This window comes from Zootoca vivipara, chromosome 8, assembly GCF_963506605.1.
Source record: "Zootoca vivipara chromosome 8, rZooViv1.1, whole genome shotgun sequence".
Classification (NCBI taxonomy): domain Eukaryota; kingdom Metazoa; phylum Chordata; class Lepidosauria; order Squamata; family Lacertidae; genus Zootoca; species Zootoca vivipara.
Genome location: NC_083283.1, coordinates 2,792,830 through 2,811,546, shown reverse-complemented (window position 1 = coordinate 2,811,546; position 18,717 = coordinate 2,792,830). Strand labels below are relative to the sequence as shown.

The following is an 18,717-nucleotide window of genomic DNA, read 5'->3' as shown; positions in this document are numbered from 1 at the left end:
CCAGAGATTGCCGGGGTGCTGCAGGTCAATCGCGGAAGTTATAAAAACGATAGCAGTGTTTCTCCTGAGCGATCGCAACGCGCCTTGCCCCCGCCGCTATTAACCTCTGTTGCCTCCTTCCCTGCTTTGAAAGCTGGTTTCCCCTTTGTCGGCATCCGATTGGGGAAAGGAGGGAGGGTTGTGGACTGCTTGGTGATCGATGTTATGCAATCATTCCCCCCCAAAAAAGCTCAACAACTCTGGTCAATGACAATGGGTAGATCACTGCCAGTTTCATTATACTGGGAGTAGATTGCAGTCTCTATAGAGTTGCACATGCTTGCACTAGGGCGACAGCCTGCCAGCAGCTGCTGTGCGGATAGAGGGGAGGCGCTGCGGCTGCCAGAGCACAGCTCCAAGGCTGGCAAGGGCCCACAGCTTTTCCGGAGCGAATTCCGGAAGACCTGCTCCCTACCTTGCTGGTCTTTTTCCACCTGGCCTAGGAGGGCCCGGACTGACTCCAGCTGTTGTTGTTTAGTTGTTTAGTCGTGTCCGACTCTTCGTGACCCCATGGACCAGAGCACGCCAGGCACTCCTGTCTTGCACTGCCTCCCGCAGTTTGGTCAAACTCATGTTCGTAGCTTTGAGAGCACTGTCCAACCATCTCGTCCTCTGTCGTCCCCTTCTCCTTGTGCCCTCCATCTTTCCCAACATCAGGGTCTTTTCTAGGGAGTCTTCTCTTCTCATGAGGTGGCCAAAGTATTGGAGCCTCAGCTTCACGATCTGTCCTTCCAGGGAGCACTCAGGGCTGATTTCCTTCAGAATGGATAGGTTTGATCTTCTCGCAGTCCATGGGACTCTCAAGAGTCTCCTCCAGCACCATAATTCAAAAGCATCAATTCTTCGGCGATCAGCCTTCTTTATGGTCCAGCTCTTCTTTATGGTCCAGCTCTCACTTCCATACATCACTACTGGGAAAACCATAGCTTTAACTATACGGACCTTTGTCGGCAAGGTGATGTCTCTGCTTTTTAAGATGCTGTCTAGGTTTGTCATTGCTTTTCTCCCAAGAAGCAGGCGTCTTTTAATTTCATGACTGCTGTCACCATCTGCAGTGATCAAGGAGCCCAAGAAAGTAAAATCTCTCACTGCCTCCATTTCTTCCCCTTCTATTTGCCAGAAGGTGATGGGACCAGTGGCCACGATCTTGGTTTTTTTGATGCTGAGCTCCAGCTACAAAAAGCTAAATCTGCTGAACGCTATTTTCATGCAAATATCAAGAGAGGCAGCATGAAGGGGATACTAAGTCTTGCAAAGCAAAACAGAGGCCTGCAGCACCAGGGAGCTGCTATTCAAGAAGGGGGAAAGTGAGTGTCTGGTTGGCGGAGAATATTATTCCTTCTGGGGTTAGCGCACCACCATTTTGGGGCTGCACTCTCCCCAGAGATACAGGTCTGGGATCCAGCTGCTCCTCCCTGTCCAACTGGTGATCCCAAGAGCTCCCTCTCCCCTCCCAGCCTCAGCGGATGTGCCGGCTGTGGGATCTCTCCTTGAGGCATGTGATCTAGAAGGATACTGAGAAGCTGGAACGTGTCCAGAAGAGGGCAACCAAAATGGTCAAAGGCCTGGAAACGATGCCTTATGAGGAACGGCTTAGGGAGCTGGGTATGTTTAGCCTGGGGAAGAGAAGGTTAAGGGGTGATATGATAGCCATGTTCAAATATATGAAAGGATGTCATATGGAGGAGGGAGAAATGTTGTTTTCTGCTGTTCCAGAGAAGCGGACATGGAGCAATGGATTCAAACTTCAAGAAAGAAGATTCCACCTAAACATTAGGAAGAACTTCCTGACAGTAAGAGCTGTTCGGCAGTGGAATTTGCTACCAAGGAGTGTGGTGGAGTCTCCTTCTTTGGAGGTCTTTAATCAGAGGCTTGACAGCCATCTGTCAGGAATGCTTTGATGGTGTTTCCTGCTTGGCAGGGGGTTGGACTGGATGGCCCTTGTGGTCTCTTCCAACTCTAGGATTCTATGATTCTATGATTCTATGATCTGGCCCCAAGTAATTCACACGTCAGCCGCTTAGTCACATCCAGGCAAGATTGCTTTTCAACGGCCCGAGACGAGGCTGGCTTTGGAGAGTGGCTTTATAGGAAATGATTCATAAATGAAAATAAATAAATTAGAACATAAATAAATGAGCAGGAATTCTCAGATGTTGCAGCCGCCGTGGAATGTGGATGCCAAGGCTGTTAAGGGTGGTCAGCCGGCGGACATGATGTCAATTTTGAAGCATGAGAAACGCAGGAAGCTCTCTTGGGCAGAGTCAAACCACTGGGGCTCTGCCTAGCCTTGCATTGTCCATGCTGGCCGGGAGGGAGTCTCCAGGGTCTTAGGGAAGGGGAAATTCGCAGCCCTTCCTGGAGATTGAACCTGGAACGTTCTGCAAGCAAATCAGGTGTCTCTGAGCGCTGGACTCGACTTTTGAATCCCTAAATGGCTTGGGTCCAGAGTAACAGAACGACTGAATTCTCCCCCGTGAATCTACCTTATGATCTTTCCCAGCACACAGAATTGTAGGGTTGTAAGAGACCCCCAAGGGTCATCCAGTCCAACCCCATGCAATGCAGCAGGGACAGACTTTGGTCTTTCACATGTCAGCGAGCCCAAAATTTAGCAACCCCCCCCCATGCTCATTGCCGTTACTCCTTAGCCTTTTCATAGAATCATAAAATTGAAGAGTTGGAAGGGATCTGTAGGATCATCTAGTCCAACCCCATGCAATGAAGGAAAATGCAGCTGTCCCATATGGGGATTGAAGCTCTCGCCTTCTGTTCTGCATCCCCCCCCCTCTGGCTTGGTGCCTAATGTGGGGGAACCAGTTGCATTGCCCTAAATCCGCCTCTGAATGCAGGAATCACAGCTAAATCACATGCCCTTTTCCATGATAGTATCATGGCTCTGGAATAGCCTCCACTTTTGCTTCTGGGATTCCCAGATGTGAGTGGAGACTTCTTGATTTCAGAAATCTTTGCAGGCGTTATCAGTGCCATGCTCTAGCTGACTGAGCTAAGCTTCTCCCAAAGATGTCCAGAAAGGCAGTGGATAACTGATAGCCTTACCCTCCATGAATCTGTCAAACTGACTTTGTTGTTGTTATTTTATTAAGTTAATAATTAATCATAAATAAATACTGTAAATAAGTAAGAATAAAAATGTGCACCCCACTACCGAGACCATTCCGTTGTAACTATCCAACCTCCCAAAATTTCAGCACCTCTTGCGATGGTTTGACCCCTTTCCATTTTGACGGTACAAATTCTACAACCCCCCCCCCCTATCTCCTCAAAATCATTTCTCCTGCATATTCCCCGCCTTCCCTTAATCGCACATGTTAACTTATCATTAATAGCTATATCCCAAACCTCTTTGTACCATCCCTCCATTTTACATTCCGCTTGCCCCTTCCACTTCCTAGCTACAATAATTCGTGCGGCTGTCGAGGAATTTGGGAACGAGTCCTTCATGGCCTGCGGACCTTCCACCCCATCGTAAACTGGTAATAGAGCTACCTCTGGACTTTTGGTCAGATTTCACCCAGTTAAATTGACTTTGGAAGCCCCTCTTCACCAGCTGGAAACCCACAAGGCAGTCCATCACAGGGGGGACCGCAGCCTCGCCCACCTTGGCTGTGATCCTATTAGGCATGGCACTCCCAGGGTCACATCAGGGCTGGCGCTCACCTGCTACTCCCTATCTTGGGCGGCAGGTGGCAGCAGGGTGAAGCCTTGGCTCAACAGCTCCCTCCCTGCAACTCCACCTCTGCTAACTTAAGCCAGCTGCTCTTTGCATTGCAGGCCAGGTTTGCTGGGTGTCGCTTCCCAGGAAGAGGGTGGTTAAAACCCTTCCTGGGTCCCTTCCTCTCCTGCAGCCTGCACAGGCAGATTTGCAGGTGAAAGGCCTGGGTGGGGAGAACGAAACAGGACTGCGGAAACAGCCAAAATGCTAAGCTGGAGATGGTAGAACCCAGTCCCCAGTCATGTGCACACTGGTGTTCCTTCCCCTCTAGGTGCGTCAGATCTCTCGTGCAACCCTCGCGAGGCAGCATGGTGTAATGGTCCGAGCGTCAGACTCGGACCTGGGAGAGCAGGGTTCGAATCCGCCACTCAGCCGGCCACGAAGCTGAGTCAAGTCGCTGCCTCTTGGCCTAGCCTACCTCACAGGGTTGTTGTAGGGGCCATTAAGTTTTTTCCAGCGGAATTCCAGCCCGATCAGCCTGTTTACATGATGTGCATTTATTTAAGCCCAACGTGGAATTTTAGCCGAAACTGCGGATTAAAAAGGGTTGCTGCAATCTCAGAGTTTGCTGAAAATGCTTGTTCTGTGAAGCAGTACTACCAATCTTAAAAAGTATGAAATAACGCAAGATTAGGCGTATTTTTAAATCCAAATTGGATTAAACTGAGGTTGGTGTTTTTTTTAGCTTTTTTTTTTAAAAAAAAATCTACAATGATTAAATTAAGCATTTGCTTAATACTAGACCAGGGGGGACTAAATGGGTGCTTTGATAAAATAATCCAAGTGTAATTACGACAGTTGCGCCTTGGACCAATCCCCCTGGGATTAAAATGAGCAACTGATTAAAAGAATGCAAGCAGGATTAAAGCGAATTCAAAATTAATCCAGTGGGAAATAATAAGAAGGCTGCAAACACCATTCCTCACAAAATAATCTCTGTGGATTACAGTCGGTTCCTGAAGACGGCTAATAACAACTCTGTGCGGCATATACAGCTGAGGGACGGGACAATTCCTTTGGCCCTCTGCTCTCTCCTTGCTGAGCTTCCACACCCTCCTCTTCCTGCATAAACTCCCATCCTTTCCTCTTCAGCATCCTGTTTACAGATCGCTGCCATACGGGGAGGGCTGTCAGGCCAGAGCCCCCACCTCCTACCATGAAAAAGGCCTCTGGAGCTGGGCCTCTCTTGTTTCCCTCCCTAATCTCTCCTCCCAACTTGGCCTTTCTTCTACGGAAGAGGCACGCTTGTGTCAACGACTTCAAATCCTTCCCTGGATGAAACAGGAGGCAGGATAGCGAGAGCATTTCTTTCCTGCGGGAGGCCGCCATCGCACGGCACAGCGGACGAAGACCCGACATGCCCAGCGTCTCGCCTAATCCTTTCCGAAATGGCATTTAGGTCAGCGACCATCTTGTGTCAGTGAGTTCCACGGTTTAATTACACATCAAGCTGAGATGTTCTTTTGCTTGCCGGCCTTTGGGATGTTTCCCTCTGTACACCCCACCGATAATTCTGCAAGCTTCATATCTCATGCCCCAGAAGAGAGACGGCTCTTGTTATGAGGCACGATTTGAGTTGTATCCTGGCCACTCAAAGATGAGAGCTGGGCAAAACCAAGAGGCTATTTCATCAAACAGCCAACCCTGAAGGGAAGATTATTACGCAGGCGCACTAATCCCCTGACGATTGTTGTGCTGTCAGTATCCTAAAGAAAACCCCAAAGTGGTTTGGCTGCACGTAGTTAAACTGTTTGCCTGGTTCCCTTGTTCCCTATCCATGAACTGTGGAGCTGAAAGGGACCATGAGAGTCATTTAGTCCACCCCCCTGCAATGCAGGAATCTTTTGCCCAATGTGGGTCTTGAACCCACGACCCTGAGATTAACAGCCTCATGCTCTACTGACTGAGCTATCCCAGAGGTCCTGCTTGGAACAGGCCGCTGGAGTCTTGGATTCAGGTTGCACGGTCTGCTACAAACAGACAGAATGCCAAAAATCACTCCCTTTACCCTTTAAAACACCATTTCGCCCAGCACTAAAATAACCGTCCAACGTTTGAAAGAAACCAATCGTGCTTTATCATCTATGCAAAAAAAAGGTGCTTCTCAGCAGAGGGAACCTCTCTTTGAATATATTGTGATCATTTCACGCCGTAATCTTTAGCAAATAACACCTTCCCTTATGTTTACATCCCATAACTAAGTACAGCCGTTCGCTGCTGGGGACACCAGTTTGCCAACTGGTTCCAGGACAAAAGGAGCGACGCAAGCCCAGGCACAAACTGGGCTGTGAAGGAAGCATTTGCAACCTTGCGATGGCACAGGAAGAGAGAGGAGGCCCCAATTCGGGGCCATTCCAGAGAGAACGGCGCTCCTCACTCACCTGCCTTCTCTCGACCTGTCCATCGAGTCGAACTGCTTCCTCAGCCACCTTTCGATGTGGAGCGGCGTCTGCGATCGCTGCGTGTCCGTCAGCAGCCAATTCAAGCCGGCCACCCAGAGGTTGACATCTTCTTCGCAAAAGGCTGGAAAAAGAGAACGGCAGAGAATGAAGATGGGGGGAAGGAGGGAAGACCTGAAAAGGTTCAAACTGCTGCCTATTTCCCCATCGGGATCTAGCCAGGAACCCCCTTCAGCTTTCAATTTTAGCAGGGAGCCTGCCATCAAAGGAGAACTCTGACAAGGAAGATGGCAAGAGGGACAGGCAGATTCCCTGCAGCCCAGATTAACTTGTCTCTTTTTGATTTCAAAAAAAGAGAAATGTGTATTGTTGGAGCACTGCAGACAATGATGATGATGATGATAATAATAATAATAATAGTAATAATAATAATTCAACAAACAAAAAATTAAAATACATTAAAATGTCACACATTAAAAACTTCCCTAAATAGGGCTGCCTTCAGATGTCTTCTAAATGTCAGTTATTTATCTCTGACATCTGGTGGGAGGGCGTTCCACAGGGCAAGTAAACCAGTTTTATAATAATAATAATAATAATAATAATAATAATAATAATAATAATAATAATAATAATTTATTATTTATACCCCGCCCATCTGGCTGGGTTTCCCCAGCCACTCTGGGCGGCTTCCAACCGAATATTAAAACAGTACAGCATTAAAAATTAAAAACTTCCCTAAAGAGGGCCGCCTTCAGTTGTCTTCTAAAAGTAAAATAGTTACTTATTGCCTTGACATCTGCTGGGAGGGTGTTCCACAGGACGGGTGCCACTACTGAGAAGGCCCTCTGTCTGGTTCCTTGTAACCTCACTTCTCGCAATGAGGGAACTGCCAGAAGGCCCTCGGCGCTGGACCTCAGTGTCCGGGCAGAACGATGGAGGTGGAGACGCTCCTTCAGGTATACTGGGCCAAGGCCGTTTAGGGCTTTAAAGGTCAGCACCAACACTTTGAATTGTGCTCGGAAATGTACTGGGAGCCTATGTAGGTCTTTAAGGACAAGAGGAGATTGGGAGACGAAAAATGGCTCTGGATGAGAGAGTGCCAAGACAAACATCTTTCCTTCCTTCTGCTTTATTTGCACTTGTTTGTTTATTGGATTTATATTCTACCTTTTCCTGCAAGGAGCTGGTGCACATGGTTCCCTCCTCCTCATTTAATCCCCACAAAAGCCCGGCAAGGTAGGTTAGGCAGAGAGGCAGCGACTGGTCCCCAAGGTCACCCAGAGAGCTTCATGGCTGAGTGGGAATTCGAACCCTGGTCTCCCAGGTCCTAGTCTAACACTCTCTAACCACTGCACCGCACTTCCTGACATGTGCTTTCATTTATCGTTCTCTCTGTGTGTGAAATCTCTCTAGCTGAAATTCCTGCATGGCAGGGGGTTGGAAGAGATGACCCTTGCGGTCCCATCCGACTTGACAATTCTATGATTTCAGTGCCGGCTTTTAAAAAAATCAGATATTTTCTCAAGCTGTTGCTGGCCGTTAACATCACTTGGGTGCATTTTTTTTTAAAAAAGATTATTTGGTTTTTCAAATTAAAATTTTACAGTGATATATCAAACATAAATCATAAAAACAAGATTCCAAGGAATCTTCTGGACTTCCCTCCTCCCGTTTGTGGGTCCTATTATTAATCATTCCCTCCTGCATCTTTTACTTCTTCCATGATGTCCAGAATTCACCCTTAAACTACAAGTGATATTCCAATCCTACTAATGATTTTAACTGTTTACAATGGTCTTTAAGGTAAGTTACGTATTTTCCTCATTCCTTATTAAAATTTTGATCTTCCCGATTTCTGACTCTTCCGGTCATTTTAGCCACTTTGGCATAGTCCATCAACTTCACCTGCCATTCTTCTCTATTAATTTTATTATTTCCCCCAGCCTATAGGCTGCTGTTTTGGTATTTTGTGTGCGTGATATATTTGGGTAACTAGAGATTCCCCAGAATCTCTAATTAGGCTGGGGGGGGGAGAGAGAGACTCCTGTCTGAAACCCTGGGGAGCAGCTGCCAGTCAGAGTAGACAATACTGAGCTGGATGGACCCAATGGTCTGGGCTCAGGGTAAGGCCGCTTCCTCTGTTCCCACGGCCATTGCCATGCAACGCCTTGTGGCGATTCGGTGACACCCGATATGGACGTTCCCCTTTAGGGAAATCGGAGCATGGATTCGCACAAAGGGAAAGAGGGATGTTTTCTGGTGGGAAAATTACAGGGAGAGTCGAATCCTGCCATAAAAGCAGAACGGAAGGCAGGTGCGCCACACCCCACGGGCGTCGCGTTAGTCATACGATGCTTATTTGTACTGGCCGGGGGCCAGAGGCAGACAAAACAGGCTGAGAACATCACCCTTTAGATTCCAGAAACAGCATCAAGCCAAGCAGAGAACTACAGATACGAAGCTGGAGATGAAAGCGAAAGAAATTGGGCTAATTAATAATAATAGTAATAAAAAGAAAACACATTCACCAAGCCAAATTCAAAGTGTTACTATTAGTATATAAAGCCTGGAAGAGTCTGCGCGAAGGATCGCTTTGCCCCTCGACTGCATTGATCTGCGGAATTGGCCACTTTTACAAGTAGTAGTAGTAATAATAATAATAATAATAATAATAATAATAATAATAATTCCTTCAGTAGCACCTTAAAGACCAACTAAGTTTTTATTTTGGTATGAGCTTTCGTGTGCATGCATAAAACTTAGTTGGTCTTTAAGGTGCTACTGAAGGAATTTATTATTTTGCTTCGACTCAGACCAACACGGCTACCTACCTGTAACTAATAATAATAATAATAATTTATTATTTAGAGCCCACCCATCTGGCTGGGTTTCTCCTGCCACTCTGGGCGACTTCCAGCAAAATCTTAAAATACAGGTAAAATAAAATACAAGTGACACATCGTGCTCGTTCCACACATGGGAGAATTTGATCTCTTAGTGTGGCGGCACCTACCCTCCGGGAAGATTCTTCCGATTAATATTAGGCTGCTCCCTCCACTGTGCCGTTTTCAATGGCTGCTAGAAATTGCTTTTGTTTATGCAAGCCTGGGTAGACGTGCCATTTTATTATTCATGTTCATTTATAAACCTGTTGATTTTTTTCTTTAAAAATAATAAAAACTATATTATGTCTACTGATTTTAATATTTATTGCTATTTTCAAAAAAATGAATTTTATACTCCTTCACATAAATTACTTAAAGAGGTTATTTTTAATTGGGAAATATATAAATCTTCCTAAAAAATAAATGCATTTAAAAAAAACTAGAACAGATTAAAAAAGGGGAATTACCTTTTTAAAAAACATAATTTTATGTTGTTGTTTTGTAAACAGCTTTGACAATCAAGCGGTGTATACATTTTATGAGATCAATCGATCAATCCATCACTTTGATAACAGAACTCCTTTGACGGCAGCCAGGAAAAGTTCAGAAAACCCTCAGATAAATAGCTCCACATTATCTACTGCCAAAATGAGTGCAATCAGACATCCCCAACGCAGGGTAGCTTCTCAACCAGCTTGGCACTCTTTGGAGACCTGGGTTCAAATCCCCACTCAGCCGTGAAGCTCACTTGGTTACATTCAGCCCGTCACTTCCTCTCAGCCTAACCTACCTCACAGGGTTGTTGTAGGGGCTAGAGGAGGAGGAGGAGGAGGGGTAGGAGGAGAACTATGTATATCACTTTGAGCTCCTAGGAGAAAAAGCAGGGATATGAACACAATAAATAAAATAAATCCACAAGGGGATACTTCTGAGTTCCCACAGAGGTCCTTTTTCTCTAAGCTCCATTTCATGGCATGGAAATGTTTTGCCCCTGTAATACCGTATTGGCCTGACTATAAGCCTCACTTTCCCCCCAAATTCCAACTGTGAAAAGTTAAAGTGCGGCTTAAATTCGCGACCTTACCAAAACGATCTATTACGATATTGCTGCTGAAATAGACATCCGGTAAAACGGAATGGCTGTGAGTGCCTGCGGAATTTTAAGGGTGGGGCTTATATTTGGGTATTGTCTTTTCCTCTCATTTCCCCGTGAATTTTAAAAGTGAGGCTTATATTCCGATGGGGCTTATATTCAGGCCAATACGGTACTTGCGGATACCGTAAATAATCCCCAAATATTAAAAAGCGACAGGCTGCTGAATTACCGTGTCGCCTACCCAACCACCCATTATTTGGGGGTCACCGTGGCTGCGAATAAGGAAGTGCCGGACTACGAGAGTTTCCTTTTGCAGCAGGGCTGGAAATCTGTTAAGAAAGTCAACAGAGGTCAAAATAATAATAATAATTCTTGGGGGGAAATAGGTGGGAAAAGCAAGAGGCAGCAGCTATGCCAGTGCCCCTCACTTCGGTCCAGGGCCAGAATTAGGTTTGATGAGGCCCTAAGCTACTGAAGGTAATGGGGCCCTTTATATGTCCAGCTGTCCTTTGTCAACAAAAAATTGTCACTGTTGTTGTTGTTGTTGTTGTTGTTGTTGTTGTTGTTGAATAGATGCTATATCAGACACCCCCAAACTCAGCCCTCCAGATGTTTTGGGACTACAATTCCCATCATCCCTGACCCCCGGGCCTTAGTTTGCCTACCCATGCCCTAAACTATAGCTTGTTTAGCTTATACGTAAATCCGGCAATGGATCAGTCCTGTTGCTGCTGCTTAGTGGGAGGAGCAGGCAGCAGCTAGGTAGGCACAGTGCCACAAAAACCACCAGGAGCATAGGATTGGTTCTGGCAGGGCATTTCCCCCATGCCAACGCCACTGCCCCATTGCCCTGCCCTCCTCCTGGGAAGCAGCAAAGAGCGACAGGCTGGAGATCAGGTGAGGAGAACCCTCCCCTCGCCACAACTCCCGCTGCCATGTGTCTGTCGGCTGCTCCTGCAAGAAACTCGGAGGTTATCTCCGAACACAACCTAATTAGGAGAAAGTAATCTGCCATCTATGCTAATCCGAGTGAGGTGTAACCACAGACAGTCTCGGTTTGCTTAATAGAAAGTAGACGCTGCAAATGGAAACCGCTTGGTTTCAAAATCTCATTCTTCTGCTCCTCCCAGGGAGGGAGGGAACAGGTTGCAAGCGAATTTCCAGGTAAAAGAGGCGGTCTCTGCTTGCGCACACAGCCAACGGAACAGGTGAGGGGTCCTGGGCACAGAGAAGCACCTTCCTCCCCCACCCCTTGAATTCCCCAGGTTAACTCCTCCTCCTCCCAGGCCCCGACTTTCTAGTCAATAAAATGGATTTGGTGTCTTTATAGAATCGTAGGCTTGGAAGGGACTAAGAAAGTGGTAAAAATCCCTTCCCTTCCTGGCAAGGGGTGTAAAGATTTGCCCTCCCCTCTCCCTAAACCTCCTCCCCATTGCCCCCCACTGACCAGCCAAGCTCAAGGTCTTCAGCCTGAAGTCAATTCCGTATAAGACAACGAAGCACAAAGCAGAATCCAGTTTCCGGGCATCTTCCGGGTATCGTTCAAAATCCCGGGAATTCTTCCCTGGACGGATCTCCTTAATTTCCCTGATGTCCACTGCAGGTTAAAGAGAGAGAGAGAGAGAGAGGGAGAGAGGGAGAGAGGGGGAGAGAGAGAGAGAGGAATATGTGTCAATGTTTTTTCCCAAAAGACCTGGTAGGATTATGCTTGCTCAAAAACACCCACTTCACCTCGCTGTTTCCAGATTCTCCCTTCTTTTCTTTTTAAAAAGATTTTTGAAAATTAAATTTGTTATATAAAATAAGACAAATAACAGTAACCCAGAGAGAAATCAGTGCAATCACTATATGCTTAATTGCAAACAGGTTCAGCAATGTGTGTAATAGATTTGATCCCCTCTTCTTCTGACACTGGGAATTTCAACGACCACAGCCAGCGATTCTTGCATTTCATCCTTGTTGACATCTGCATTGGATTAGAACTGATTTTATATATGTGTGTTGTTGCTATTGTTCAAAATTATTATTTATATATAATTTTCAAACTTGCTTTTATATATGCAAATGCTTTAGCTGTTTTTACAGGTGCAATTTTTTCTCTGTAGGTTTTCATTGCATTGCAAATTGCATTGGGACACCTCATGGGAAGTGATCTCCAATTGTTTTAAATAGTTTTTAATGTTGTATTTTATATTGCTGTCACCTGCCCTGGGCTGTTCTGGTGACGGTCAGGTTAATAAACAACAACAACAACAACAATCATAATAATATTCTGCACTAATTAACTGGAAGGTCTCACCACCATCTCATTCTTTCCATATTAAGAGGCAAGTTATAAGATTCCCAGGGTGGTATTTATGTGGAATGAATTAATCCAGATTATACGGAATCAATTAATCAACTTAACACTAACCCTCATGTTGTTTACAGCCAAGAGAGAATGTTGCATTTTTCATTGGTTCTCCCTCTCACATAGAAGAGTTTCTTGGCGGAGGCTTCAAACCTTTCAATGCATCACAGGCAGAATTCAACAGGTGCAGCTCCCCCAGCGTAGAGATGAAGCAAGAAAGGCGAGAAGGGAGGGAGGGATGTCCCTGTTGAATATATGCATGTCCCACCCACCCCCCAGGCTGCTTTGCATGCGTGCCCAGTACTTAGCAGTCGCCTCCCAGCCAAATGTGCGGACCGTCTCCCTCGAAACACATAACCCGCCAAGCAGGCCTCCAGTGCGGGAGTGAAACAGCCTTTGTTCCCCAGGCACCTCTCCTTTTCTCAAACCGCTTCCACATGGCCAGCCTCATGCAGGGCCCGGTTGCCCTGGAAACATCGGGATGCAGTCAAGATACTCCAGGCCATCACCCGTTTGCATTTAGCCCAGACCTGGGAATTTCTCTTACTAAGTCGCCCCCCCCCCTGAGAGAAATCTGGGGACAGAGAGGAAGTCAGGACAGTGGGCTTGGCATGAGAACGGACACCAAGACCCAGGAGCTCAGGATGACGTCCTCCTAATGACATGGCCGGCTCTGTCGTTGGGCAGAGGGAGAAGACAGCTGCCTTGGGTGTCCCCAAAGGACGGGAAAGGGTTACTTCTTCAAAACATCCATTATTATTGTGATATTTTTACTCCCAGGGAGAGGATTTTTGGCCTCGAGTGACAAAATGGCTTGTCATGCCTTGGATACTGTGCAGTGTTCGAAATTAGCCAGGCACCAGGAGCATTTTGAACCTGCAACCAAGTGAAGATGCCCGGGTGCCTGCCGTCTTCGCTATGTGGAGGTGCATCCCTGGGCATCCTTGGATCTGGGCTGTTTTCACACACTAATACCCCGCCTGTAAAATTCTATCAGGCATATTTTATCTGCACAGTCGGAATGAGTTTCGGGAACCAAAATGCTTTTTCTGTGCAACCTGAGCACAAGCAGGGAACAAGGTTATAGCAAATTCTTGTTGCTTGTCTTCACTTACCCCGCGCCACTGCCCTGCTCACAGATGTGAAGAATATTCCTACATTAGGAATGGTCCGCGTCACCCTGAATCAAAAAGGACAGAGCAGGCCAATAGATATGCAGGCTGCCCCTGGATGAAGTGACTTTTCTTCTTTCAGTTCTCAAAGCTCTTAACTTAGCTCAAGGTTGTCCTCTGAACTAGCTAGAGGTTTCGCTGAGAAACAGTCACAGTCAGTCCATCGTTCGAAAAATATGACTTTAGAGCCACCTGGCCCCAAAATGGGCACTAGACATTCTACTGGGTGGTGCTGTGGTCTAAACCACAGAGCCTAGGACTTGCCGATCAGAAGGTCGGCGGTTTGAATCCCCGCGACGGGGTGAACTCCCGTTGCTCTGTCCCAGATCCTGCCAACCTAGCAGTTCAAAAGCACGTCAAAGTGCAAGTAGATAAATAGGTACCGGTACCGCTCCAAGTGGGGACCCAGGTGGCGCTGTGGGTTAAACCACAGAGTCTAGGGCTTGCTGATCAGAAGGTCGGTGGTTCAAATCCTTGCAACGGGGTGAGCTCCTGTTGCTCGATCCCAGCTCCTGCCCACCTAGCAGTTCGAAAGCACATCAAAAGTGCAAGTAGATAAATAGGGACGGCTCTGGAGGGAAGGTAAACGGCGTTTCCGTGCGCTGCTCTGGTTCGCCAGAAGCAACTTTGTCATGCTGGCCACATGACCCGGAAGTTGTCTGCGGACAAATGCCGGCTCCCTCGGCCTATAGAGTGAGATGAGCGCCACAACCCCAGAGTCGGACATGACTGGACCTGATGGTCAGGGGCCCCTTTACCCTTTACCTTACCGCTCCAAGTGGGAAGGTAAACAGCGTTTCCGTGCACTGCTCTGGTTCACCAAAAGTGGCTTAGTCATGCTGGCCACATGACCTGGAAGCCGGCTCCCTCAGCCAGTAAAGCGAGATGAGAGCCGCAACCTCAGAGTCGTCCGTGACTGGACCTAATGGTCAGGGGTCCCTTTACCTTTACCTAACCTTGGTTTAAGGAGCTACCGTATTTGGTGCCTAATCTGAGTTTCGAACACTGGTACATTGCACCATGACTTGGGCACAGCCCATCTAGGGCTTTGATGGTGTTTCCTGCTTGGCAGGGGGTTGGACTGGATGGCCCTTGTGGTCTCTTCCAACTCTATGATTCTATGATCTTTTGATGTTCTGCCTTGGGTAGCAAAGTTGCCTTGCCCTGGCCCTGCCTTGCGGAAGCGATGCCCAATGGCCCACAATTCCTCCAGTTACCCTAGTCCCCCTGATTCCCTTCCATTACCACCAGCCATTTTTACTAACAACTTTTAAAGCACCCCAAAACCCCACACACAGGTTAAAACCTATAGCCTGTTAACACCTGTGGCTCAGAGACCTGGACTGGTTGCTCATTTGCCACGAGGCCAAGTTCAAGGTGTTACTATGAGTAGATCAAGCCCTTAGCAACTTGGGACCAGTTCACCTGCAAGATCGCCTTGCCCTAAATATGCCCACCTGACGGCTTTGATCAGGAGAAGTAGCGCTGTTACAGGTGCCACGCAATGCCCGTTCCACATCTGTAAGAACTCGATATTTCACTTTGGAACTCCCTGCCTATTGACACCAGACAGGTGACATCATTGTCACCTACTGACCACTCCTCCTTTTGGGGTCTCTGTGTCTGGAAACAAGGACTTCAGTTTACAGAAAATTGGTGCACTTTTAAAATGTTATTAGTCTACTGCCGACAAAGGTCCGTATAGTTAAAGCTATGGTTTTCCCAGTAGTGATGTATGGAAGTGAGAGCTGGACCATAAAGAAGGCTGATCGCCGAAGAATTGATGCTTTTGAATTATGGTGCTGGAGGAGACTCTTGAGAGTCCCATGGACTGCAAGAAGATCAAACCTATCCATTCTGAAGGAAATCAGCCCTGAGTGCTCCCTGGAAGGACAGATCCTGAAGCTGAGGCTCCAAGACTTTGGCCACCTCATGAGAAGAGAAGACTCCCTGGAAAGGACCCTGATGTTGGGAAAGATGGAGGGCACTAGGAGAAGGGGACGACAGAGGAAAAGATGGTTGGACAGTGTTCTTGAAGCTACGAACATGAGTTTGACCAAACTGTGGGAGGCAGTGCAAGGCAGGAGTGCCTGGCGTGCTATGGTCCATGGGGTCACGAAGAGTCGGACACGACTAAACGACTAAACAACAACAACAACAACAGTCTACTGTTACTTAACTTTTCGAAAGCCTTTCGTTATGGTTGTTTTACTTATTGATAATTTTATCGTTTTATCCCCTTCATAAACCGTGTTGAGGGGGCCGTTGTTGTTGCTTTACGACATGGAACAAATAAACAAACAAAATCAAACACTGCCCCAGACTCATCAGTCTAAAAACCCGTCAAACTTTTCCCCATGCTGCCAACTCCTTCCCCACTTGCCCCCCCCCACAGTTTCCACCTACTGTAGACACCATTGTTCTGAGTACTGTATTTCTCAGAAAGTCAAGTCCTTAAACCAATGCCAGCCAAGGCTGACTTCGGCCGGAGAGGATTTATTTTTGCAATTATGAAAATAGATGTTGGCTATTTTCATCGGAACTGTCCGGCCACCACAAAGCAGCATTTCCTTCCCACTTACAGCTTGCCCCATCTTTTCCTTTCTCCTTCCTTGATGTTCCTCCTGAGAAAACCTCGCCTGCTAACATGACATTTTCTGCCAATCCCAGTTGTGAGGTGGTTCAGTTTCCCCCTCAGTGCCTGGTAGTTTTCAACAGACCTGCTCTTCCTAATGTTAAGATTCCACCTTAGCATTAGGAAGAACTTCCTGACAGTAAGAGCTGTTCGACAGTGGAATTTGCTACCAAGGAGTGTGGCAGAGTCTCCTTCTTTGGAGGTCTTTAAGCAGAGGCTTGACAGGCATATGTCAAGAATGCTTTGATGGTGTTTCCTGCTCGGCAGGGGGCTGGACTGGATGGCCCTTGTGGTCTCTTCCAACTCTACGATTCTATGATTCTATTATTCATCTAGAATCCCCCCCCCAAAAAAACATCACTGCTGCTGTTGTTGTTTCTGTACTTTTTAATTTTCCCAGAGGAACCCCCCCCCAAATACAAAAAACTGTATTCCTGTACATACACCACTTCTTGTGACAGTATGCATCTGCAAAACCCTTTCTATTAAGCATAAACCTTTGTGACTGATTTTTGGGTTTTCTGGAGAAGTTGTAAACAAAACAAATCTCTACCATTCGATTAGTATTTTTAATGCAAAACCTAATAACTGTTCATGGATGCATCTTAAAGACATTATAATAAAAATATTTATTATTTATACCCCACCCATCTGGCTGGGCCTCCCCAGCCACTCTGGGCGGCTTCCAACAGAAATATTAGAATACACTAATTTCTTAAAGATTAAAAGCTTCCCTAAACAGGGCTGCCTTCAGATGTCCTCTAAAAGTCTGGTAGTTATTTTTCTTTTTGACATCTGGTGAGAGGGCATTCCACAGGGCGGGCGCCACCACCGAGAAGGCCCTCTGCCTGGTTCCCTGTAACTTGGCTTCTCACAGCGAGGGAACCGCCATAAGGCCCTCGGCATTGGACCTCAGTGTCTGGGCAGAACGATGGGGGAGGAGACGCTCCTTCAGGTATACTGGACCGAGGCCATTTAGGGCTTTAAAAGTCAGCACCAACACTTTGAATTAGTGTTGTAATCAGACATCTCCAATATACAACTTCTCCCTCTTCAGATCTTTAAATGACTTGCCTGTTGGCAAAAAGGACAGAAAATACCCCTGGCAATCTTTGTAATTTTGGCACAAATTTGGCACACAGAACCAGCAAGGACCCACAGAGATGGCTGCCCGGTATCTTACATCTCATGGTCGTACTAGCCAGATGGAGCCTCTGAATTCTGGTCATTCTCTTTACATTTTCCTACTCTATGCACCAGTAATGATCAGCAAAGCATGCAAAAGTTGTTCCAGATCACCTTTTGAAATGGGCCTCTGTCTCTATTTCCAGCTGTTTCCCCTTTTCTGCCTTATCTGTTCCCTATCGATGTCCCTTTTCCTATCTCCTGTGCGCCTCCATGCCTGTTTCCGCCAGCTTCTCCCCACAAATAACCCCACAGGGGATATATTTTATGGTGCCAAATGACTCTGGCAAAAGTGTGTCGCCCTTGCCAAGCCCCCCTATCTCCTGTTCTCTGGGAACAACACAATCCATACGGGCACTCGCTCGCTCACAAACAGAATGTAAGAATGTAAAAAAAAGGGGAAGAAAAAGTTGGGATTTGTGCGCACGCAAAAACCTCCCCCCCAAAAAAAAGAACAAAACAAATACCTTCCCAAAACCAACAGGACCACATCAAGACGGACTGTGGTTTAAGAAGTTTGGGGGTAAAAAAAGGTAAAGGGACCCCTGACTGTTAAGTCCAGTTGCGGACGACTCCGGGGTTGCGGCGCTCATCTCGCTTTACTGGCCGAGGGAGCTGACATTTGTCCACAGTTTTTCCGGGTCATGTGGCCAGCATGACTAAGCCGCTTCTGGCGAACCAGAGCAGCGCATGGAAATGCCGTTTACCTTCCCACCGGAGTGGTACCTATTTATCTACCATACTTGCACTTTAACGTGCTTTCGAACTGCTAGCAGGGACCGAGCAACAGGAGCTCACCCCGTCGGAGGGATTCGAACCGCCAACCTTCTGATTGGCAAGCCCTAGGCTCTGTGGTTTAGACCACAGCGCCACCCACGTCCCCCTTAAAATAAGCCATGGGGTCAACAAGTCCTGTCTTATTCCCTCCATCGCATTTGGGAACATCACTGCAAAGCCACTTACGCCCCCAGGAACAAGGCTATTTTGTTTCCCCTCCAGTGTTATAAATAGGACCGAGTGTATTTTTTTGGGATTTCCGGAATCTGACACAAGTTTCCAGAAAGCATCACACCCAGAGACCTGGGTCACGTTCAGCAGCGATTGTTTCCAGCACTGCACCAGGAGGGAGACTCTTGGCACACGGCTGTTTCAAACTCTGTATCCGTGGGGATCTTTGTACGTTTGCTCCTACAGCAGCCGCAGGAGGCAGCTCACTG

General features: G+C 47.0%; 1 protein-coding gene across 2 annotated transcripts in view; it reads right to left on the bottom strand.

The window, feature by feature from the left end:
• The window catches only part of LOC118089856 (1-phosphatidylinositol 4,5-bisphosphate phosphodiesterase gamma-1), a 73,528-nt gene that overhangs the window by 36,859 nt on the left and 17,952 nt on the right, over positions 1 to 18,717 (bottom strand). Inside the window, exons 2-3 of one of the 2 annotated variants that reach the window (XM_035124907.2) lie at positions 11,606 to 11,755; positions 6,157 to 6,298 (exon numbers count right to left, since the gene is read on the bottom strand). In XM_035124907.2, the coding sequence (XP_034980798.2) occupies positions 6,157 to 6,298; positions 11,606 to 11,755 (292 nt within the window). The remainder of the gene's footprint in view (positions 1 to 6,156; positions 6,299 to 11,605; positions 11,756 to 18,717) is intronic. The other variant, XM_035124908.2, reaches the window with a different exon arrangement.